Raw genomic sequence first — 24,554 nt, 5'->3', positions numbered from 1 at the left:
TCCGAGTCCTCTGCGAAGTGCTATTTCTCTTTGTGCACCTTTTTCCACCAAAAGTGAAGGAAAATGAACACAACTGGCTTTAGACTTTCCCTGCATTCCTATTATTTAAGGATGCAAATAAAACTGGGGAAAATTCCATCATTCTGCCAGTAACAGCCTCAGGAGGCCAAGACAAACATCAGACAGGGAGGCTCTTATGTAAGCGCACACAATTCACGCAGTCCTTATTTGCTAGCTTTGCCATTTCCCTCTCCGTGGCCCAGGCCATCAGATTTATCACTTGGGTACTCGGCGGCAGATGGGCGAGCCCGGGCTGCCTGAGCTTCCGAGAGAAAAGGAAAGCCGAGCAGGACAGAGCCGATGGCTAGCCGGGTGCAAGCCGTGCCGAGGCGCTTCAGCCCCACATGGCCCGGTGGCAGCCCCACGCTGGGGATGCAGAATCTGCAGGAGCCCCACTAGGTCGTGGGTCCCTCCGCAAACCCTCACCGCTAGGTACACTATTGGTTGTTGTTCGGTAGAACCACCCCGCGCTGCTCCGGCTGGGCCACGGACGCCTTGCCTGGCACAGCCGCAGCGGGAGGCAGCGCGGGAGGGCACAGAGCACCACAGACCCACAGCGCGGCGTCGGAGCGGAGCGCTCAGTTCGGTAGCAGTCCTGGCCGGAAGCGGAAGCACCGGTTAGCGGCAGTAGTAGAAGACAGCGGTGGCGTAGGCGGGAGATCTGTACTCGGCGGGCGCGGGTGAGTACAGCAGGGGATGAACGAGGCTGGCGGGCTCCTTATCGCCCCCCGCCGCGGGCGGACTAGCCCTGGGCCGCCCCGATAAGGGGCAGGTAGGCGCGCTGCCGTCTCCGTGGCAGCCAGGAAGAGGAGGTTTAGCTCCAGCTGTGGGGCTGAAGCGGTTCCGTAGAGGCGTTTCTGTGTTTGCAACGTGTTTGCTCTCTGTATATTCATTTCGTGCATATTTATGTCTGGTTTGCTAGCGGAAGTCTCTATGCTTTATATTACAAGTGAATCGTAATCCGTGGGTGGATGCAGAGCTGGAGTTGACATTTCTTGTAACTAAAACATTCTCCTAGCCAGGCCTTTGAGTTACTCTGAGCTTTAATTCTTTTATGTGAACGTGGCAATAGGTAGGTGTTATTAAGCCAAAACCACATCTTACTTGTCCAGCATTAGTTTGCTTCTGTGTTTGTTTTTTCTTTTGCTTGTTTGAAAAGAGGCTTCGAGCTTTTTAATGAACCCAATAATGGTAGCTAGCAGGCACTCTGCTTCTCTTGCATCTCCTTGTTAAGGGAAGCATCTCAGTGGAAAATATTAGTTATTGTATTTTCTTCCAGTGTTTCTAATTCTGGACTGTTTCCAGTCTTCCAGAGGCTGTAGTTCATCTCTCTCTGCAATGTTAATATAAAACAGCATTGCATGCAGCAAGGTGGTTCTTAGAAACTATGCTTATGCTAGTTGTTGATTAAGCGTGTACCTTGTCTTCTGGGTCGAAGTGCTGCCTTTAAGGTGATTGTGTAACACACTTGTGTAAAGCATATGGGTTTATCATGTTTGTGTCATAGGTTAATGGGAATCAAAAAAGCCTTAAGTCTTCAGTTGCAATAGAATAGAATTAACCAGGCTGGAAACAAACCTTCGAGATCATCAAGTCTAATCCGTCACCCAACACAATCTAATCAACTAAACCTTGGCACCAAGTGCCTCATCCACTCTCTTCTTAAACACCTCCAGGGATGGTGTGAGAAGATACCAGTATTTAGGCAACTAAATTCAGGTAAAAGGCATCTACCTGCGTGTAGCTGACTACAAAATTGCTATGCCAACTCCCACTAGAATATTTTTGTCATTGTTTTTCTTCCTTTTCTGCTTCTTGCCCAGAAAAAGAGACATACACCCAGTTTGGTTCACTGGTGATTGCCTTTAGCAGTACCATCTGCACTGAATACATATCCCAGTGCAAATCCAGAAGCATGGGTTTATGTTTAACTGCACTTTTGCAGCAGGAGGTGCTGGTCTGTTACAACCCTGATAAGAAAGGCAAATGCCTCTTGTTATAGCTAATTGTACAAAGGAGGAGGATAGTGTTGATCATCTTAATTCCCTTCTGACCCCTGAGCTGTGCAGCTTTGAACACACCTCCTCCAATTCATATGCAGCATGTTGTGCAGACCCTGCATAGAAGGGATTACCTTCTTTCAGTTGCTTGAGCTGTTAGGGATTCTCCTAGAGAAAAATAACTCTATTCATCATTCCTGCTGTCAGACAAAGGATGCTTCCATGAGAACTTCCTGCTTTTTTAAGATAACGGCTGAGGACACACAGGTGGTGTAATCGTAGGTACTATGTGGGAGCTGCCTGCAGGCCTCCCTTTCACAACCAGCTGCTGAGCTTATCCTGCAGCTGTGGGTTGTGTCCTACAGCAGAGGCCTCAAGGCCACGCTGTTATAACTGAAGTGCAGCACAAGGCAAGCTTTGGACCTGCTTAGATTAACTGTTACATGGATCACTGAGTACTTGGTGTTCAACGGCCTTCGGGTCAGGATCACTCCAACTGCTCTATTATAGCTCCATCAAACAAGTGCAGTCTTTGGTGTCTGCTGTAAATCTACAAAAATAAGGCTTGAGAAGCTAAGCAAGAAACATAATATAAACATCCTGTGTGAACACATCCATCAGCTGAGTCTCAGTTATCTGAGGAAAATGCTAAGAACGTGGAGAAGGCAGAGCTATTTTGGGATAGCATGCTGTGTGAATGCTTTGCTTTGAAAGCATCCATTCTTCCTACACAGCCATTCAACTGACTTTATTTTTTCCCTTAAGGAAGCAAGTAATGTAAATGATTTTGGACACAGCTGAACTGTGGCATTAACTTGCTCTGCTTCTGATGGAATAAGCTATCCAGTTTTGGAGTCCATCCTAAATGTGATTTCTTGTTAATGGTTTGACCAGAAATGCAGAGTGTGAAGACATGCTGTAAAACCTTTCTCTTTTGGTCAAAAGCTTTGCCACTGTGAGCAGATTGGTATTTGCAGCAATAGGTAATAGAAGAACTTGCTGGACCTTTGTTCTGTTGACTTTCACAGGGAAAATGCTTGAATATCACAGTGCTAACTAAACAGGAGAGAGAATCCCATACTCAAGAGTGACCAGTGACTTTGCATAATCTTTTATTATTCTCCCTTTAGTAACTGAACAACACTACTCTTCTGTGAATTTCTGCCAAGTTAGGTGTGTGACACTCTGCATAACAGAGTGCTAGCTCTTATGTTCTGTTTGCACTTGAAGTGCATCTCATGCAAGAGTTGAGCTCTTAATCTTGAATTTTCATCAGAGTCCACATGCAGGTTTTAGCAGTATGGGAACAAGGAATCTTCTAGCTCTTTTAGAAGATAATGTCCCTTTCTGAAAGAGCAGGAAGACAAAGTTATTGTGGGGGGATTCAAAACATATGAGTATGCCAGGACCTAATGCATTTTAATCTCACTTTGCAGACAGCTGGTTCTATGTCAGAAAAATTAAAAGATGTTATATATGCACCAGTTTTATGTTTACTGAAGTGTTATTTCCCAGAGTCTGCCTTTGAAGGTGCTTCCATTTTGTCCTCTCTGCTAACCCTGACTTCACAACAGAAAATGAGTGTTGATTTTGTAATGAAAAAAGTAGTCTCCTCATTTGGCAGCATTTACCTGTTGCAGGTATATAACAACTCCTAAGCAATTATGCTTGCTACAAAGGAAGCCACAGTGTTTCTGGTTTTCTTCACAACACCAGACAGCCTTGATAATGAGTATTTTATCTCTGAGTAGGTGAAAATTTGGATTGAAGGGTGACAAAGCACATACATGGCATAAAAAGATGGGATTGATATGAGCAGTGATGTTCTTCAGAGCATTGATTTTTGGTTAGTTTTTCTGGGCAATGCCTTCATGGCTCGCTCCAAATCAAACCCCTGCCTGTATGAGGTGTCCAAACCTTAACCTGCACTGGCAGTTTCTGTCAGAATTTATCCCTAACTACAGCAATAACTAAAGCTTCATTCCTGAGGCAGCTGGTAGTGAGCTGGTAAAAGAGAGAGTGCTGAAGTCCTGTGGGATTACTGTACACTAAGGGTAGGGGAACATCTCTTGCTCCCTTCTGCCTCATCAAAGCTTACTGATGATTTAAAAAAAACAACCTTTTTTTAAAATCTCAACTTCCCTTTTAATTTTATGTTATTGCAGGATGCTTCTTTTTGTACTTCTCAGCTCTGAGAAATATTAAACCTGTGCATTGTAAAGGAGAAGAGAAAAAGAAGGAAGAGGAGAAAAAAGGCTCCTTTTTTAGTCTCTCCAGGGTAGCTATTCATTTCCTTTGTACCAATAAAAACTGTGAAGAACCTACTTCATCTTTAGCATCATGAGAACCTCTGTGATTTTATGTATTTGCTTTTCTGTTAAGAGGTAAATTGTTGCAAATCCCTGACTTGCTGTGAAACTCAGTTTGCTCCTCTTCTTCTTTAGGGAAAGATGTCTGCAGCATGCAGCTCTCTTGCTCTCCACACTGGGCAGAAGATGCCTCTCATAGGACTGGGAACGTGGAAAAGTGAACCTGGCCAAGTAAGCAGAGAACAATACAGTGTTGTGCTCTCAACTGGTATTTGCATTATGTGCACCTTTCTTGAAGATCCTAGATCTGAGGCCTGGATCTTTTGCTTGAATGGGATTAGTCTTAAGTCCCCTGAAGTCAGTGTAATATATGTATGTATTTGCATGACTAAGACCTTAAGGCATGAAAACAGCAGCGGAAGATCCCTTAAGCCTTGTCAACCCAGGCCTTAGGCAGTGATGCCTTAGGAGATGAATCCAGAAAGAGGTTAATGAGTGGGGTGAGATGGGGAAAAATGCCTGACCCTTCCACTGGTAAATCCTCAGGCCTTCACTTTGACCAAACATTCCTCTGGCTTGGGCTGATGACTCAGCTGAACATATACTTTTGAGAGGCTAGAACTCTAGTTGTTCTTGACATAAGTGCTGTTCCAACAGTCAACCTATGTTTAGTCAAAACCAAAGAACTTACTTTGGTTGTCCTGCTTTTAGGCTAAGAAGACTAATACATCATTAGACATTCATGCTGCTTCTAAAGGCAATGAATTGGCAAACACCACACTTGGAAACAATTCAGTGTGTTACTACAAACACTCTGTGGGAATGTTGGCATGCTGTGTACTGTCCCTTCTATTGTAATACTTCTCCCTCTTTTCTATGGGGTGTGTGTGTTTTTTTCTGTTTCATTTAGTTAAAAGAGAAATTCTTGGGGGAAGAGATTGCACATGCCTACTCTAGTCATGAGGTCTGTGGTGACAGGTTGGACTCGATGATCTTTGAGGTCTCTTCCAACCTTAGTGATACTGAATACTGAATACTGCTTGCTGTAAAAGGCAACATCCACTGCTTGGTGCAATTCATAGCTGGTATTGTTGTTTCTATGTGTCTTGGATTATGTGTACCATTGCATGTCTGCAATAAATATGTTTCTTGCTGCTACTCTTGCATTAGTTTCATGATGTTTTTTTGAGACTGTCAGATGGCATTGTGCTTGTGGCTGAGAGGGAAAGGTATTCTGCCAGCTAGAAAAAGAGTGGGAACCAAGCTATAAAAAGTAGATCTTTTCCAAGTCATTTTATAGTTGGTCTTCCAGTCTGAGCAACTGGCAGGAGAGTGTTAGGAATAGAAGCTTTGCTGACATGGAAGCTGAGTGGGGGTGAGAGCTCAGTCAAGCTCTTAAATGAGGACAAGGGTCAATGTTCAGCTCTGTCACTCAAAACATCAGCTGGCAGCTGAATTAAATGTATTAACATGCAGGAACTTAATAGATGAATTTCTGTGCCCCCAAAGCAGTTAAATGTGCATTGCCTAAAACTAAAGAAAGAGAATACAAATGCATTGTTTATTGTGTGCACTTAACTGTTCTGAGGAAAGTATGGTGTCATAAAAGAACCAAGAAAGCTCCTGCTTGTGTACAATTTAAACCTAATTCAGATAGATTTTGCCATAGGAAATGCTTCTAGCCCTTTTCCTTGCCAAGCTGATCTTAAACAAGCCTTGACCTTGTAGTCAGATCTTAGCAGTGCAATGCAAGGGCATCTGCAGCCTTAGTTTCCTTGCTGCTAACAGCAGATGGGGGAAATAATTGAATCTAAATCCATGTTGGAAGAGCACAGGATTTTGTAGGATTTAGATCCTGTATATCCTTTCATAGAATTTAGATCCTATAAAATAATAGGATATTTTCTGTCTTACATGATCAAAAGCTGAAAGATGAATTTGTTTTCCATGTTACCATAGGAGCAGGATAGAGGGCTATTGACTGGAAGGGAGCAAAGTACAGAAGCTTATGAAATGAGTTCAAAGAGAAGTCCATTCAGACAGGAGCATCAAGAATAACTGAAGCTGCTTTTTTTAATGTTGGACCTTGATTGTCTGTAATCCTTTAGTGCTTTGTTCTCTTCTTTCGAGTGTGCCATGCTTTCAGCCTGGAGGATTGATCCCCACCTGATGATGAGCAGTTTGATCTCCTGAGGCAGAGAGGCTCAGACTGGCGAAGAGAAACACAGGGCTTAGGGAAGTTTTATTTCTGTGTGAAACTTCAAGAAAGCTGAAGAGGATGTGGACTTCAGAAAAGCAGTTGGACTGGGTGTCTTGTGGCAGGATTGCTTCTATGGAGAAGAATAGTTCTTGGAAAAGCTTATCAGGCAATCTAGAGAATCCTGTTTATGTGCACAGAAATGCACTGGTGAAGGTATATATTGAAGGAAGGTCTTCAACATTTGAAGGATAGGAGACAGTTCTTAAGTTGGCATTACTTATGTGGTGGTCTGAGTTCTCTTTCAGCCTGTTTTAGCATTGTGTGTGCAAACTGTGGAAGAGCAACACTTAGGTTCTGGTCATATTGTATTTCAGTATCATGTGGACTGATGACCTGGGGTTCTTTTTTTGTGTTTCCTGTCAGCAAAACATACTTGGACTGCTAAAATGTGACATCTTTGCAGGAAGCAGGGAGGCTGTCAGAGCCCTTGTCTTCCAAGTATTGTTGACTGGAACTGAGAAAAACCTCTTCAAAATGTCTTGAGGCTGTGCAGAAGAGGGTCCCTAGTCACTTGAACTCTGTGTTACTTGGAAATATAAAGATGGCTGAGTAGTTTTTCAGCTGGAAATCTATAATGAATTGGGACTTGCAGATTCTAGTTTTGAGCCTACCACTGCTTGTCATCAACATCATGTTCCTCTATCTTCAAAACCAAAAGAGCAGGGAAGGCCAAGTCTCTTGTTAGGATGTATACATGGGATTGTGATTTCTTAGGACTTTGCTATACAGTGAAGGAGAGTAAGGCTTCAGCTGAAATACTGTGTCTGTTTTGGGTTAAAGCAATTCAAGGAAAAACTTGAGCCAGATGATGAGGCAGCAGCTACAGTGGTGCAAGGTTTGGAAAAAATGAGTTGTGATGAAGGAAGGAGGAGACTGAGAAGCTTGAGAGAAAGTGTGCTGGGGCATTCCAAATGTGCAAAAAGCTCTTACAAAGGAGAAACCATGGATTTCAGGACTGGGGTGTGACATCTGGGCTGTTTTGGTTAGACATCTAAAGGGCTTGAACATAAAGATACCTAAGCATTGGAATAGACTGCCTGTCACTTCAGAGTTTTGACAAAGGTGCTTAGGAGTGGCTTAGATTTAAGTTTGCCTTTCTGTGGGGTGTGGGGATCGAGTAGGCAATGCCTCAAGATCTATTCACAGTATCACAGTAGAACTAAGGTTGGAAGAGACCCCAAGGATCATCAAGTCCAACCTGTCCCAACAGACCTCACGACTAGACCATGGCACCAAGTGCCATGTCCAGTCTCCCCTCGAACACCTCCAGGGATGGCGACTCCACCACCTCCCTGGGCAGCACATTCCAATGACGAATGACTCGCTCAGTGAAGAACTTTTTCCTCACCTCGAGTCTAAACCTCCCCTGGCACAGCTTGAGACCAACTTTCTGTAGTTACATGATGCTGGGTTTGTGAGTCATGCTTAGGCTGTGTGATTCAACTTGCCTAATGCAAAATCAACTTAGCTGCTCCTTCCATAGCAATATCAACAGGCTAAACTGTGTATAATATATGGAGGGCTTGAAGGATCCTTCAGCTATTGTTACTTCACAACACCAAATACCCAGAGGCTCAGGAAATCTCCATCTGCTTCTGTGTTGCTTTTTTTTTTCTCTCTGCCTCTCCAGAAATGAATCCACCTGTCTGAACATAATCTCAAAAGTGCAAAACTTTCTGTTAAAACAAACTGCTCTTCTTAAATTTACAGTAGTTGAGATTTCTTTCCCCTCTAGAAATGTTTTTTTGCAGTTCTTCTCTTGATTGTTTGCTTTTTTTTTTTGGTGGAACAGGAACTCTCAGTTCCCACTGGAATGTCTCAGTAGGCTGACAGTAGTTTACACAAATACAGATTTTTTTTGCTTCAATCCAGACCTTATTTAAATGACCAGCCCCAGTTTTGCAGTGCTAGAAACGTATCAAAGCATGCTGATACAGGAATACAGCTTCCTGTGTTTTGCTTTGCAGAAAATGTGTTTGAAGTGCCTTATCCCTAGTTTTCTGCAAGTGGTGCCTGCTTTCATTTTATGGCAAATTTTGTGCCTGTTTGGATGAAAACCAAATTTATGCTGCTCTGGTAGAGGAAACAGGAGATCAGTACAGAGAAAGCACCTCTGTTTATCCCAGTATCACCAAGGTTGGAAGAGACCTCAAAGATCCTTTCCTTTCTGCTCCAGCTCCACAGCTCTCACCTTTTTCGAGTCTTGAAATTGGATGTTGAGCCTGAAAAGCATTTAAATGTATCTCAAGTGATTTCAGAATTACCACCACATTGACTTGGTGGTGACCTTCCGAGGAATGTCTTTGTCACAGTGAAACGGGTCGTAAATGCCATCCTGCTAGAGAAAGGAAGAGCTTACTTCACTGCTGTAATAGAAGTGCTTTGTCATTCTAGCTAAGGGAAACTGGTCTGCATTCCAGTTTTCCTCTCAAAATGCCAAAGAATGCAATCAGAATATTCCTGTGTCTGCCTTGCCAAGAAGAAAAAATGAAATCCACCAGTAGAAGAGAGATCTTTTTCACACTTGATTTCGCCTTCTTTCTGAGCATCTAAAAGCTGGACTGTACACATCTTTAGTTGCTGTTAATAATGTTGTCAGCTTTAAAATTTAAAGTGCTGGTGCTTTAAGTTGAAAGAAATCAATCTCTCTCTAGTCTGTGTGAACACATTACTAATCTTTGGACGTGAGAGATTTAATCTCTATAAAGACTTTAGGGCCCTATTGCATCAAGCTTTCTATACAGAGTAATTCCCAAGTGGGTGAAAAGCAAGGTATAGAAATCCCTGTACAGTTAAGATGTACTCTTACTGTAGCACTTCAGAGGGGTAGATGTAAAAGAGAAGATACATTTACCATTCACTGGAAGCCTAATGGGAGATCATGATGACGCTGAAATTTGCAGTCATTTTCAGTTCCTGCAAGGGATGTGTTGCTGCTGGCAACACTCTCATTGTCAGCAATGTGAAAAGCAATATGCAAAGTTGAGAGCATCAGGAGATCCCCTGCAGGCCATGGGTTAATACTCAGCAGTGTAGTGACTTCTGTTGTTGTGCAATCAGTGAAAATGAAGACATGGAGGGAAAATGTGCTGTATATAAATAGTATTATCTTAGAAATTGTTAGCAGTTGAACCAAACCCAGACTGTGGCAATTCTGGAATTAGGAACAAGACTCTTCTACCAGGAGAAAGGAGGTATCTTCCAGCCTTGAGTGACATTGATCCATTAATTTATTAATTCCAGAAAGACTGTCTTCCTGAGAGGTAATTTAATTTAAACCTGCTTCTTAAAGCTGATGTTATATTTAAGACAAGTGTGACAGCTACAATTAAGAAAGCATAGGGATTCTATCTGGTGAATTTTGCATGCTTGGCTTGTGTGCACGGTCCATTCTCGTGTTACTTCTGAAGCATCTGCTAACTCCTAAGAGCTGTGCTACAGGGGACTGTATCCTGCCCTGTTTGGATCTCATGACTGTATGCAGGCTGTTGGAGATGTTTCTCACTAAGTTCTAAGGTATTATTTTTTTCCCCCCCAGTGATGTGTCCCTTTTTACTGCTTGCATTGGACAATCTCTTTCTGATTGCAGGTGAAAGCAGCAGTGAAGTACGCCCTTAGTGCAGGTTATCGCCACATCGATTGTGCAGCAGCTTACTGCAATGAAGGGGAGATTGGTGAAGCTCTCCAGGAATGCCTTGGGCCCGACAAGGTAAATGTCCAAGAATCACCATGCTGACTTACCTGACAGTAGTCTGTAAAGTTAGCATTTGTGATTTTCCTCCTCCTCCATCACAGCTGTTTGTTATTGATCAGGAACAGACACGAAAGAGGGCTTCATCTCCTGGCTCTAAGAAGGGGAAAAGATTGTTGGAACAATTGCAAGCAAGCTACAGACAATGCCTTTTAAAAATTGTCTCTGCTTGCCCCTTTCCCCATGGCAAAGAATCCCAATTTGGGTATCAAAAACTGGAGGTTCCCAGAATCAGTAGTTATAATGTAAGATATTTGCCATGATGTAGGTGAAAAGTTCCTCTAGTTTGCCATTCTGGACCAGCAGGCAGCGGTGGATACCCACAGCAAATTCAGTGGCATGGAGTTTTTTCTGGTTATAGATAAAATATGAATGAGTAAATACATACACTTTTGTTTAAGCAGTGATTGCATTTGAGGGTTTGGTTACTGTGCCTCTAAGGCCTGCACCTGAGAGGCCATGACCTAAATCTAATGTGGTGTGACAGGCATTCCTGTGGATGACATGGAGTGGAATCTTAAGTTCATCAGCCCTTGCTCTGTGGCCTGAGGGGCCAGAAGGATTACCTCTAACAGCCTCAGAGCCCATGGAAAGAAAGTTTCTGCTTCCCTGCTGCTCTACCTTGGCTTTAGAGCATTCTCTTTGTTATATAAGTAGCTTGAGAGAAGCTGTCCTCAGCTTGCCCCAAGGATTCCTTCCTATTAAATGTGGTAACAAATACAGGGAAGCATAGGACTCTCTTGTTCAGTTTGTACTAGCTAGCTAACTTAATACTGGAAATACAGCAGCCACAGGTGAAACAGAAATAACTAGATGGTTGGAGAAGAGAAATGAAGGAATTAATAATTCCATCTTCTACAAAGTATTTCACCATGAGAGTGGGGAAGCCCTGGAATGGGTTGTCCAGGGAGGTGGTTAGGGCACCGGCCCTGGAGGTGTTTAAGACCAGGTTGGATGAGGCTCTGGCTAGCTTGATCTAGTGTGGGGTGTCCCTGCCCATGGCAGGGGGGTTGGAACTAGATGATCCTTGTGGTCCCTTCCAACCCTGACTGATAATACTATAGATCTGAGTGAAATTTGGTCACATATGACACAGTGAGAAGTGCCCTCTGATGGTGTTCTGTCCTTCAGCTTTCCAAGTACCATCTCCCTTTAGCATTTAATGCATCCTAGTGACCAAACTTTCTATTTGTTGCATTTCTGGCTATTTCCCTTCTTTTACAAGATGCAGGGCACTCAGTTCTTGGTGTGTTTCTTCCAGAACTTAGAAACTGAAGTGCAGAGGTTTGGGTAAACTTCTCTTTTCCCACGCTCCTTCCATGAGAAGCATTCTTAGTTTATAACATGATGAGTACAGTAAATTAGCTGCTTGTGCCTGGAATATGTGAATTGTTAAATAGAAGTTACAACATTTACATATGAATAAACTGAGTAAGCTGCTTTTTTTTTTTTGGCCACATCACACTTAGTAGAGACTTAAACCCTCGAATTGGAAAGTTTGGAAATTTGTATAGGTGGAGAGGACAGTTTTGGGTTTTAGAACTTCTAATAAATGTCTAAGTATGTGGTGTGTATTTCTGTCACCAATGTGATATTTCTCTCACTGTTCTCCATCCAATATATTTTTGAAAGGTTTAGTTCATGGGTTCTGTGTTACTACATTTTTTTTTCCCACCCCCTTTCCTTTCCATTTCTTTCTTTCTTACAGGCTATTAAAAGAGAGGACCTGTTTGTAACATCAAAGCTCTGGAATACCAAGCACCACCCAGATGATGTAGAGCCAGCATTAAGGAAAACACTTAGTGATTTGAAACTGGATTACCTGGATCTGTACCTCATGCACTGGCCTCAGGCTTTTGAGTAAGTTCTATCTGGAAAGGGCACAGAATGCAGACACTCCAGTTTTTAATAAGTGGCTGTTGTTATGTCCTGAGGGCCTTCTTTCTAAGTTATTAATTTCTTCCTTTGTGTACTGCCTGTAAGATGTTTTCCAGTGTGGCTAATCATGTAGTCCTATACACTACACCATAGACATTGTATGGCCAGTCTTTTCCACCCATCACCTGTACACTTACCCATAGTTGGTCCTTTCATTCACAGAAACAATCCTTCAAATTTCATTTTCCTTTGAATTTCAGGTTGTGGTGGGAATTCTACAGTAGAACTGTAGCATGTCTTTTAAATAAACAGTTGAGGAGACAAAACTTCTGGCTTTGTGTAGAAGCACTGTAAATAGAAAAGGGATAATTGTCCTTAGAATAGAATAGAATAAACCAGGTTGGAAGAGACCTTTGAGATCATCATGTCCAACCTATCATCCAACACCACCCAATCAACTAAACCATGCAACCAAGCATCCTGTCAAGCCTCGCCCTGAACACCCCCAGCGACAGCGACCCCACCACCTCCTCGGGCAGCCCATTCCAGTGGGCAATCACTCTCTCTGTGTAAAACTTCCTCCTAACCTCCAGCCTAAACCTCCCCTGACTATGTAGCAATGCTGAGGGTGGAAAAAAAATGAATGCAAAGTCTTAATTTAAAATCTTTAAGCAATTACTTAGATTTTTGTTTTTAATAGTGAGAACAACTAGGTGCCAAAGACAGGTAACTGGAAGCAGTCCAGCTGGGAAAAAGTAACAAAACTTCATGGCACAGGTTTCTGTACTGAAGCTTACATTCTTACACTGGCTGGAAATGTGTCAAATTTAAAGCATATTTGAATTTTAAAATACTCCAGTGTCTTCATCTAGGCACTGGGGAAGTGTAGCAGCTCTTCGTGGCTCTGCTGTTGACCTGTGTGGCAGCCTTGAGGAAATCCTGCCAGTTCTGTGTGCCTTAGTTTTATGTACCTGTAAAATGAGAATTAAGTGTTTTGTGACAGGGCTTTTTGCTGGCAGTTATTCACTGGACTGGAGTGGCCAAACACATGCAGTGTCGTGGTGCTATCTGTATGAGGAGTACATGGAAATCACTTCTTATGACACTTTGATTCTGTGATGTGAGGAAATACAAGAGCCTTGTGTGCTTGTATGCCATGGTTTAGTTGATTAGATAGTGTTGGATGATAGGTTGGACTTGATGATCTCAAAGGTCTCTTCCAACCTGGTCTACTCTATTCTAAGACAAGGAAGCTCACCAGCTGAGTGGTAAATGCACTTATCCTACAACCCTCTCAGAAGCAAAGTTCCTTGCTTTGATGCTTCCACATCTACAAGCATGTGGCAGAGAGGGAGTAAATCTCTTGACCAAATGTTTGGAGACCACTCAGCAGTGGAAAGCCTCTCACTTTAAAAGGCATCTGGCTGTTCTACAAATTTGAGAACCTTCCCTCCCCAACCCCTTCCAGTCATATGAACTTTTACAAAGCATACAACACTAACAGTAAAAGGAAGTATAGATATATTCCACAGCATAACAGAATGAGGAAGTGTTTTCAGCTAGAGCTGGTTTGGAGGAGGAGCTGTTAAAAAATTCCCCCTATTGTGAAACAGGTTTGTCTTCCAGTTGATTGAAAACAAAATTAAACATTGCTTTGATAGTAACACAGCACAAAGAATTATGCATATGTAGATAATACTAATATTTAAATGGGCTTGATGATGTGGAAACAGCTGGCAGAACTGACACTCTCAAAAAAGAAACTCTTCACTCTGCAGTTTTCCGTTAGCTCTACGTCAGCTGGTTTAATGTGTGGTTACCTGCAGCACCCATTGGTGAGCTGAGGGAGGCTGAGCAAACAAATGTTATTTACACAGAAATTAAAACAGGCTTCCAGGTGAAAATCACAGTGCCTCTAGGACTTAGAAATTAATCTCTTGCTTCATATATTAGTCTTGACATATCATAGAATCACCCAGGTTGGAAAAGACCTCAGAGATCATCAAGTCCAACCTAATACCTGACACCTCATGACTAACTTAACCATGGCACCAAGTGCCACATCCAATCCTTTTTTTGAACACCTCCAGGGATGGTGACTCCATCACCTCGCTGGGCAGCACATTCCAATGGCAAATTACTCTTTCTGGGAAGAACTTTCTCCTCACCTTGAGCCTGAACTTCCCCTGGCACAGCTTGAGACTGTGTCTTCTTGTTCTGGTGCTGGCTGCCTGGGAGAAGAGACCAAACCCCTCCTGACTGCAGCCTCCTTTCTGATAGTTGTAGAGAGCAATAAGGTCTCCCCTGAGCCTCCTCTTCTCCAGGCTAAGCAACCCCAGCTCCCTCAGCCTCTCCTCATAGGGCTTGTGCTCAAGACCTCTCCCCAGCCTCGTTGCCCTTCTCTGGACACGTTCAAGTATCTCAATGTCCTTCTTAAATTGAGGAGCCCAGAGCCAGACACAGTACTCAAGGTGTGGCCTAACCAGTGCTGAGTACAGGAGCAGAATGACTTCCCTGCTCCTGCTGGCCACGCTATTCCTGATGTAGGCCAGGATGCCGCTGGCCTTCTTGACCGCCTGGGCACACTTCTGGCTCAAGCTGAGCCTCCTGTCAACCAGTACCCCCAGGTCCCTTTCTGACTGGCTGCTCTCCAGCCACTCCAACCCCAGCACGTGTGTGCATTTGAGACTGCTTTTCTGAGTTGGGAGCTCATAAAGCTTTCAGAGTTACTCTTGGTTGTAGATTCATCAATGACATCAAGAAGAACCACCCCCAGCTGCTGCCATTTCTCACACTATTCACTGCTTGGCTAAAGCAACATATGACAGTCTCTGAGATCTGAGCTAGCAGTGTCCTGCAGTGGTTATGGAGCAGTGCACTTCCAGTGGGATTGCTTGTACCCCTCCAAGCATGGACTGCTCAGACAGCAGTCATAGGCCTCTGGCATGGTGGTGTCACCTTGCATAACCAGGTTCTTTGTGCATGTTTTGGGGTGGGTTTTATTTTGGTTTATTTTAAACATGGGTTGGTGGAAGCACACCCAGCCCATAAGCAACACATACATGTTAAGATTTCTGTGAGAATCTGCACTTCTGTTGGATGGCAGCACTGCTACAGAATCCAGAGGGAGTGGGAATGCCAGTATACTTTGAATACAGTCTCTCCTAGACAGCCCTTAGCCCAAAATCCCTTGGGTAGCAGATCCAAACAGATTATGTAGAATCAGTCCTCTCTCAAAAAAACCAAATTGAAAACCCAAAGCTGCCCTCCAGGTTGCTGCTCTCTTGCTGCCTTGCTAGGATCAGCATGTGCAAAGAGCTCCTGCTGCATGTACAGTGGCTTATCAGTTCTGTATGGTTACTACTGTACAGGTAAGTGGCTTCAAGTGCCATGTAACAAGTTTACATGGGAGTGACTATATGTGAAATAACTTCTTACAGGCCAAGTCAGCATAATGGAATTTGACAACCAAATCTGCTCAGTTTGTGCTCTACCCTTCCAACTGTATAAGCTTTTTAGAGTCCTTTGAGGAAAGTTTCTTTTAGTGAAGAACTAACATACTATAAATGATGTGGTATGTGTACTTACACTTTACCTTTGATGCTGTAGACGAGGGGACAACATCTTCCCCAAGAATCCTGATAACACGATGCGTTACGATTACACTGACTACAAGGACACCTGGAAGGCTATGGAGAAGCTGGTAGGGAAAGGTCTGGTGAAAGCCATTGGGCTGTCAAACTTCAACAGTCGTCAGATTGATGATGTACTCAGTGTGGCTACTGTGAAACCAGCTGTGCTGCAGGTGAGGTGAATAAAGGAGAGGAGGACTACCTTTGCTGTTTGTCCTTGGGGGGGAAGAATTTGCAAACCAATACTCCATGTTTAGACAGGGGGTGCAGGTGCTTATATAAAGGGAAGAATGCAGCTAGCTCTGCAGGTGTAGGCACAAACACAGATTAATTTGCTGGGGAGGAGGCCTGTATCCATGTTCCACAGCCATTTGTGCTTGTTTAGCTGATCAGATTTTTTTGTAGAGGTCGTCTCTCAGGAGGATCCATTTAGTCTGTAAGAAAGGAAGACTGTGAGGGAGTCACTTGAATGCCTTCTGTGTAGACCTCCTTTGATCATTGTGTGATCTATTTGGTACCTAGGAAAAATCCAGCACTCTCTACTTAGGTGGTCTGTTCTCCTTTTCCTGTAAGCTTTCACTCTCCTGGTAGTGAGGTATAACTGAACCACCCAAGGACTTCCAGAGTCTGGGAAGACCACCTGTGATACATTTGGTTCTGTTGTGCTTTTGCCATCCTGTTTGTTTAGAGTTTTGTGGTGATACCTGTGATCTAGCCACTCACTGTGGATTGTTTCAATAGGTAGAATGCCACCCTTACCTAGCTCAGAATGAGCTGATAGCTCACTGCCAGAAGAGAGGCTTGGTTGTCACTGCCTACAGTCCCCTTGGCTCTCCAGACCGCACGTGGAAACACCCAGATGAGCCTGTGCTTCTAGAAGAGCCTGGCATCAAAAAGCTGGCAGAGAAATACAGCAAGTCACCTGCACAGATCATCCTCAGGTACAGAACGGTTGTGAGAGAGGGTGGCATCTGGGGACACAGCCCTCAGTCAAAAACACACAAGCTGGAAGAAATTAACTTAAATTGCGTATTCTTCCACATCAGTGAGGAGCTAAACTCCTAGGGAGTGCCAAAAGCAAACCCCCTGTGGTGCTTTTTTTACACAGGTGGTAGAGTTGGTTCTGCCTTGGGACAGGCGGATGAAGTGGGTAAGAGGAGTCCATTCAGGGCATGGATCCATGCCTGGGACAGATCCCAACCTTTTAGAATAGAATAGAATTAACCACATTGGAAAAGACCTTTGAGATCAAGTCCAACCCATCACCCAACACCATCTAATCAACTAAACCATGGCACCAAGCACCCCATCCAGTCTCTTCCTAAACACCTCCAGTGATGGTGACTCCACCACCTCCTTGGGCGGCACATTCCAATGGCCAATCTCTCTTTCTGTGAAGAACTTCTTCCTAACATCCAACATAAATCTCCCCTGGGGCTGCTTAAGACTGTGTCCTCTTGTTCTGGTGCTGGTTGCCTGGGAGAAGAGACCAACCCCCACCTGGCTACAACCTCCCTTCAGGTAGTTGTAGAGAGCAATAAGGTCTCCTCTGAGCCTTCTCCTCTCCAGGCTAAGCAACCCCAGCTCCCTCAGCCTCTCCTCACAGGGCTTGTGCTGTGTTGCCCTTCTCTGGACACGTTCCAGCAAGTCAACATCCTTCCTAAACTGAGGGGCCCAGAACTGGACACAGGACTCAAGGTGTGGCCTGACCAGTGATAGCAGTAGGACAATTAAGGCAGCAGTACACCACATTTAAGTGCTGGCTACTGAATTTGCAGATGGTCAGTTGCTTGAATCCTGCATTCAAATGGGCTCCCAGGAAGAGGGGCTGAGGAAGGGACTTTTCCATCTTCACACTGAAGGACCATTTGCTGGGTTTTTTTACATAGCAAAAGCTATCTGCTGGATACTGGGAAATAAGATGATTGATCAGAATATGATCAGCACTTTGTAAAGTAAAATAGGAGATGTGTTGTTTTTTTTACTTGGCTCTTTATCTGTCAATACCACTAGTATAGTCTGGGCCAGCAGCAGTTACCCTGTCAGCTGAAGATTTTGTTCTCAAACTACTAGACAGGCATTTGAGGTTTTGGGGTTTTCTTCTAGTTCCTTGGTGGTTGTCATGTTATGACTCACATAAAATTCTTAAGCATGTGCTTTCTGACTGTTTCTTGGGTTTTTAGTGTAAAGCACCTGAAACTTGCTTGCTTGTTCAAAGGCATGAGCATCTTCCTCTCATTGATTAGTTTAGTGGCTACTGTTTTGCTTAAGCTTGGACACATTAGGTCCTAATACAATACAGTGCTACGTCAGCCCTCTTCTGGGTATTTTTATTTCACATAGAAATGTGGCATCTCTGATGGCACAGATTCAACCAAAACAAATACTGTGGTTCTTGGGCTGCACACCCAGAAAAATCTCTTCCCTTCTCATCTTACAGATGGCAAGTGCAGCGTAAAGTGGTTGCCATTCCCAAGAGCGTCACTCCGGCTCGCATTCAGCAGAATATCCAGGTGAGTTTGAATGAAGGAAAGGAGTTTCAGCAACATATTTTCCTGTGAGCAATACACTGTCCTGCTGCTTGCAGAACCACAAGCTGAAGCACTTGGTTTATACTTGTTCATCAGTGTATTAGAATCATAGAATCAATAAGGTTGGAAAAGACCTCAAGGATCATCAAGTCCAACCTGTCACCCATGCTTAAAAGGGAGGGTAAAGGTTTGGCTTAAAACATACCAAGTTTGTTTTCCAGCTGAGTGTGTGCATATGTGCACATGCACAGTCTTGCCATCAAAAGGTAAAGAATGCACTTTGTAGAAGCTAAATGAAAATTCTTTACTGGAGTGTATCTGACATGTGAACTTATTGAACAAGGGAGTCTCTTAATGGTGTTCTTTATGAGTAACAGTTGCTCTGCCTGACAAGCGAGGGCTGGTGACGTACTTCTGCAGCAAATTGTCACTGATGCTGACAGAATAGAATTAGTGTCATTTGCTTCTCTTCTGAAATAGAAGCAGCTCACTCTAGAAATGATTTCAAAACTCTGACTTCCAGTAATTTTGGAGAGACGTCTCTCAGCTGCGTTCTTCAGCCCTCATACAGATGGGCTGGTTACATGTTTTCAAGTGGGGACTTGTTTCTGGAAGTGTCACTCCCATAAACCCAAGTTCTGCCATGTAGCAGGTACTGGAAATGTCAACAACCCCCAGTAAACTCTGCACTTAATCATGGTTTAGAGCTACATGGGAACAGAGTATTCGATTGAATAGGCAGCACTTACTTGGAGGAACAGTCCTGCTGCCTTTTATCTTTGTGGAGGAATGCTGTGCAGTATCAGTGTAAGCTTGGAGTTGGCAAGTCTATGAGCACCTCAGGCTTTTGAAGCCTTTTGTTTTGGTGTGTCTTATAAAATTTGCTCAATTACTGCTTCATATTTATAAACAGAAGGCAAAACTAGTGCTGTCTAAAGCCAGGATTATTACAGGGACATAAATGCTATTGATCAGAGCTGTATGGAAATTCCCTCTATTTGAGGCTCAGACTTGTCAAAAGTTGCAGCTTTTGAAGATGCTTGAAATACTGCAGGTCCTGTTCTGGTCAGCTTACCTGAGCTTTAACACCAGGACCCTGCAACTCTAATACAGCACATGGTTGGTTTGTTTGAAAGTACAAAAGAAATATTATGTAACTACCACTTCAGAAATTATTCCAGTCTCATATGTGTTTGCCTCAGATGAATTGTGTTGTTGCACAATCAGCTGAAATGAAACACTTGAAATAGCCATTAGTGTCTTAGGTTACTGCTGCTGTTCCATTCTGTCCTGGATTATTGAGAAGTGAATCTTTTAGCCTGTAAGTTGGCTCTATGGCTTGTGGGGATCTGGAGGAGTTCACTGCTCAAGGGGATGGTTGTGACTTACAAAGGAAACAAACCCAAGAGGCAAAACTCAACATCAGTTAAATATGGTGGTTATTGAATGAAGCCTCTTGCTTTTGTCCTCAGGTGTTTGATTTCAGCCTCACAGAAGAGGAGATGAACCACATTGGAAGCCTGAATAAAAACTGGCGTTACATTGTGCCAATGATTACGGTAAACTTCTCATGTTTCTGTTTTCATTATGTGCACCACTCAGGAGTTTTGCAGTTTTCTCTCTTCTACTGTCCCCATCAGAACTACTTGCTCAGAAGAACACTGTATCTTTTTTTACAGTATCTAGAAAGATTTTTTTCAACAGCTGGATAGAAAAGGGTGAACTTCTTTGGCTACTGATGGCTCTCAGGTTGCCATTACTGACAGAGTCTCATCTTACTTCAAGTTGCACCAAAGTCCTGCTGACATTTTTTTCCTTCTTCATACAAGCAGGCTAAGGTCCATGTTCCTCCACAAGTGCTCCTTGTTCCAACTCTCCCCATCTACTTTATACCTGAAGGCTCAGGGTGCTGTTAGTTCTCCACATCCATGGTGGAAGTCACATGATGGAATTTATCCACTCCTCTCCACTGGATGTCTCCCCTTTCAGCACCTGTTGCAATGACTTTCTTCCAGTGCAAGGAATTTGGCTTAGGCTGTTGTGTTTTTCATCCCAACTCTATTAGCCACAGCATCTTTTAGCATCAGTAGTTTATTTTCCCATGAAGCCATGTGCTGTCAAATGCCAGTCTGGTTTTGGAGAAACCAATGCCCTGTAAGTGTTGAAGTCCTCTTGGTCTGCCTTTTCTTGTATTAAAGGATCTAAACTTGTTCCTTTTCCCTCACTGCAACAACAGCAACAAAGTCAGTGCTTTCTTGTCTTCTGTCTTCATAATGCTCTTCATTTCTTATTGTCCTGCTTCTGGCTATACAACAGAGAGCCATTGCCATTCCTTGGTGCATCACTGACCAATTGTGGCAACTGAGCTATAATGAGTCTGAAGTGATTTATCCCTTCTCTATCATACAGTACACTGCATAGATACAGTAGGTCTATCTGCAGATTTGGAAGCCTTCAAGCATGCCCTTCCCTCTCCAATAGTTTGTCTACCTGTAAGTTATTCTTCAGTAGTCAGTGGCTACTGGCTGTAGAAATTCTTTGGGGAGAGCTTTTCTCCAGGGTTTATCACTGGGTTTTTTTAATACTTGGGAGCTGTGAGATGGAAAAGGGATGGTGTGAACATGTGGTGAATGCCTGCCTTCTATCAAGGGGAGATACTTGTTAAAGCTTTCACTGTTTGTCATGCTGGAGCTTATCAGAGCTTCAAGGCCACGCTTTTAACTGCACAGTTGGTTCAGGATGTGTGTGTAAATAAATACCCCCACATCCCTGCAACCAAAATTATCACTGTGTTTATGGATTGGCAGTCTGTACACCAAACTGCAAGCTTAGCTCCTGATCTGTGAATGTGGTAGTGATAAGCACACCTGCTGCTGACAACCTTTCTTTCATGTCTTCTGCTACTTGTGCTGCAAACAAAGTTGTTTTGTTAATGAAAGGACAAAATAGATTCAAATGTAGCCTGGCTTGGATGAGCTGCGGATGATTCATGAGCTTTCGTTACCTGGGAGACCTGATCAGATCACAGTGATTCACAAAAGGGAGATGAAATACAGTTCAAAGTGCTAGCCCATCCAGCTAGAGGAAGGGTGAATGTGATGCAGCTGGGCTTCAAAGATATTGCCATATTGCCAGATAACAGAGGAAGAAGCCAGATGAGAACTAAAACACGACTCTGTAGCTGTGAGATCTCCACTGGAACCTTTTGTCTCCTGCCCATCCCCTCTGGGCTTATTGGAAAGAATTTTCATCAACTGAGAATTAAAATTCCTGACTAACCTTTCATGCCTATTTCCCCTATGACTCTAATTTATAATGTCTAGATTTCAAAGTGCAGTATGGTTGTGATACCAGAGCTCCTACTATTACTGGCAAGACTGTTTTTCCTTGCTTTACTTCATTGAGATAGAAGCACACAAGTTTCTTAGACCTGTGCCACTCTTCTCCACATGGTGCTTTGTTTAAAGCCTAAGGAGAGCCTATTGCATTGCATGCACTCAATTTAAATAGCTTTACACTTCAACCAATCAATATTGGGGTAGAGGTTAGAAATTACCTTGCACCAACCTGAAATCCAAACTTTTGCACACACATAATTGGCCAAGGAACAGACTTAGGTGAAACCTGAACGAGTGGCAAGCCAGGAGGAGGAGTGATGTTACAGTACACATGATAGCTGCCTGGTTTTGATAGCTAGCTGCCATTGACCTGCAGTGTGTTCACTGCTGATCTTACTCCCCTGCCTCCTCTCAGATTCCCAGAGTAGACTGGAATCAGCTATGAGAAACATTGCTTCTGGCAGCTGCTGTCTTGGCATGCTGTGAACAAGAATGCTCGCTTGAAGAGCTGTTCTGTGCAGCAAAATGTGCAGGGGTAAGAAACCGAGGACAAACGAGGAACAGGAGTTCTAGGAACGTGAGGAAGTTGTTTGCTCTCAAGAGAATATCAGGGAACCTGTGGTTCTTTTGTCCACAGTTCTAAGGATTGCCTTCAGTTGACAGCTTCACTTTATTTTAAGCTGAGCATCAGGCAAATGCTGAGCCTTATCATGTAAGTTTTCTGTTCTGTAGTGCCCCCAAGTGACTAATTTTACACTTCAGTAGTCACTGTAAGCAGTTTGTTACAAGGGGTTCCAGTTGTTGCTTTGAAATGCAGGTTTCATACTGAAAGCTAATGGAGGGACTTTGCTAATGGCTATGTGATTTGGAAGTCCCTGTGATTCTCTCTGTCCCTGTAACATTTTGAGTGATTGCTAATACCACATTTGCATGTATGAAAGTCACATTTATATGTATAAAGGTCAATACTTTCTCTAACATAATTAATTACAAGTTTGAGCTGAATGATGCCAGTTAGTCACCCAGGGAAGTGTGTATCTCTTCAGGTGCAGCACTGGCAAACTTCCCCAGGTGCTGCAGATGAGGAGCAAGATTTTACTTCAGTTCCTCAGAAGCTGGAGGTGTTGCAATAGAAATGGTGTTGCAACTAGAAATGCAACTTTTGCATCCAAATGGTTAAAAGGTGGGATGTGGGAATTGAAACTTGCATATGGCCACATCTGCTTTTGGGCTAGCCTGAGCCTCTCCCTATCTGAATATTGGTTTCAGTGTTCCCATTTTGCAGCTGGAGACGCTGGTCTTTGTGGAAATGTTCTCAAACAAAAACTGATATGAAGGCATTCAGTGACAATATTATTGCTTCAGTGTGTGACCCTGAGCAAGTTATTCAATGTGTTTCAGCTTATCCAGCTGTAAAACTGGCAGCCCAGCAAGCCTCTCTCATGGAAACACGGGCTAGAGCTCCAACTCCAATAGCGTGTGGAGGTGTGCGTGTTACAACATTTGCCCTGTAACAGCTACAAGGCAAAAGGCTTTTAACTATTCTTTGTGGAATTCTTCAAGACTCAGATTTTTCTAGCCTAGAGCAAGAGTCTTTCAAGCTGCTATCTCCTTTGTAAAATCTATTTTTTTAACTTCTTCTTTGTTGTTGTTTTTTTTCCTCCCCAAGAAGTGCTGAGGAGACTCAGAGGGAACAGCTCGTGTTTAAGCTTAAAAAAAAAAGAGTGCTCCCAGATGTTTAGGATATGAAGAGTTACAAACCTAAACCATACAGAATTGGAAACTGAGAGCAAGAATGGATTTTTATCTTTCTGACTCGAGTCTGTCTGTTTCACAGGTGAATGGAAAGCTAGTGCCAAGAGATGCTGGACATCCCCATTACCCCTTCAACGATCCTTATTAACAACGGGAAAAATGAAGCGCCAGAGGAACGTGCTCCTCTGCATGCCCCTCCACAAAATAATTGTTGCTAAATTTGCCTAAATGCCTATCCAGAAGAATCCTTCTTTCCTGAGTGTATTTTCTTCCTATACACTGCTCTAATTGACCTCCTCTACAGAGATACTGGAGCTTCCGTGCCACAGTTTGTTGATTTATCACAATGACTGCAGGCTTGCTCCTGGAAGCATCAAATCTTTTGGGGGATTAGAGAGAGTGGGTGAGTCTAAATCAGGTTTTAGTTATTAGCTGGGAGGGGGAGGAGGGGAGAGGTGAAGGCATGAAAGCATTTTTGAGATTAAACTGCTCAGCCTTCAACTTTGATACCTCTAAGCTGCTTTTTGTTTTGGTTTGGGTTTTTTTATATGGAGAATAAAGTGAAGTGTGCTATAGTTGCACTGTGTCCATAAACTATTGATTAAAACCCAAGCAACCAGCCATGCCCAGTGGTTTCTTTCTCCACTTTAGAACACTTGTGGGACTTAGTATCCTTTTTTTTTTATTTTCCTTCTTAATTTGCCTGTAGATTGATGCCCCAGAGCAGACCTTCAGGATGGTCTGCCGTTGCCTGTGGTGGATGAGTTTCAGCTCTGATTGTCCTGTCACAAAAGCATCAACAACTCTTTGTAGAAAACCACTCTGGTTTTCCTGTAAAGTTGTCTAGTGTCTCTTTAACAAAGATGTCCAGTTCTGGAAGGTCACAAAATGAGTTCCTGACTATACAGCAAAGACCTGTCAGGGACCCCCTACCATTTTAATGTCACATTTTTGACTGCTGCCATAGTTGATGCTTGGGAGAGCTAATCCTGTTCTATCACGGACCTGCTGGTAACGCTGGGCAAGTAATTTGTCCTGTG

General features: G+C 43.3%; 1 protein-coding gene across 1 annotated transcript; it reads left to right on the top strand.

The window, feature by feature from the left end:
• Window positions 1–634: 634 nt before the first annotated feature.
• AKR1A1 (aldo-keto reductase family 1 member A1) lies at window positions 635–24,276 on the top strand. Its single transcript, XM_054165253.1, has 9 exons — window positions 635–740; window positions 4,505–4,600; window positions 10,219–10,338; window positions 12,089–12,240; window positions 15,868–16,063; window positions 16,632–16,831; window positions 18,331–18,403; window positions 19,894–19,980; window positions 23,597–24,276. Exons 2-9 carry the CDS (start codon window positions 4,511–4,513, stop codon window positions 23,660–23,662), a joined length of 984 nt encoding a protein of 327 aa, XP_054021228.1. The 5' UTR covers window positions 635–740; window positions 4,505–4,510; the 3' UTR covers window positions 23,663–24,276.
• The last annotated feature ends 278 nt before the right edge of the window (window positions 24,277–24,554 follow it).

The sequence above is a fragment of the Dryobates pubescens genome, chromosome 11 (assembly GCF_014839835.1).
Source record: "Dryobates pubescens isolate bDryPub1 chromosome 11, bDryPub1.pri, whole genome shotgun sequence".
In the NCBI taxonomy this organism is placed as follows: Eukaryota; Metazoa; Chordata; class Aves; order Piciformes; family Picidae; genus Dryobates; species Dryobates pubescens.
This window is presented reverse-complemented; position numbering and strand designations above follow the sequence as displayed.

What these genes read in the sequence shown, in the direction of transcription:
- AKR1A1 (XM_054165253.1), top strand. Translation starts at nt 4,511, where the DNA reads ATGTCTGCAGCATGCAGCTCTCTTGCTCTCCACACTGGGCAGAAGATG. An exon ending in GGAAAAGTGAACCTGGCCAA is followed by an intron (nt 4,601 to 10,218) that starts GTAAGCAGAGAA and finishes TTCTGATTGCAG; the next exon opens with GTGAAAGCAGCAGTGAAGTA. An exon ending in ACATTGTGCCAATGATTACG is followed by an intron (nt 19,981 to 23,596) that starts GTAAACTTCTCA and finishes TCTGTTTCACAG; the next exon opens with GTGAATGGAAAGCTAGTGCC.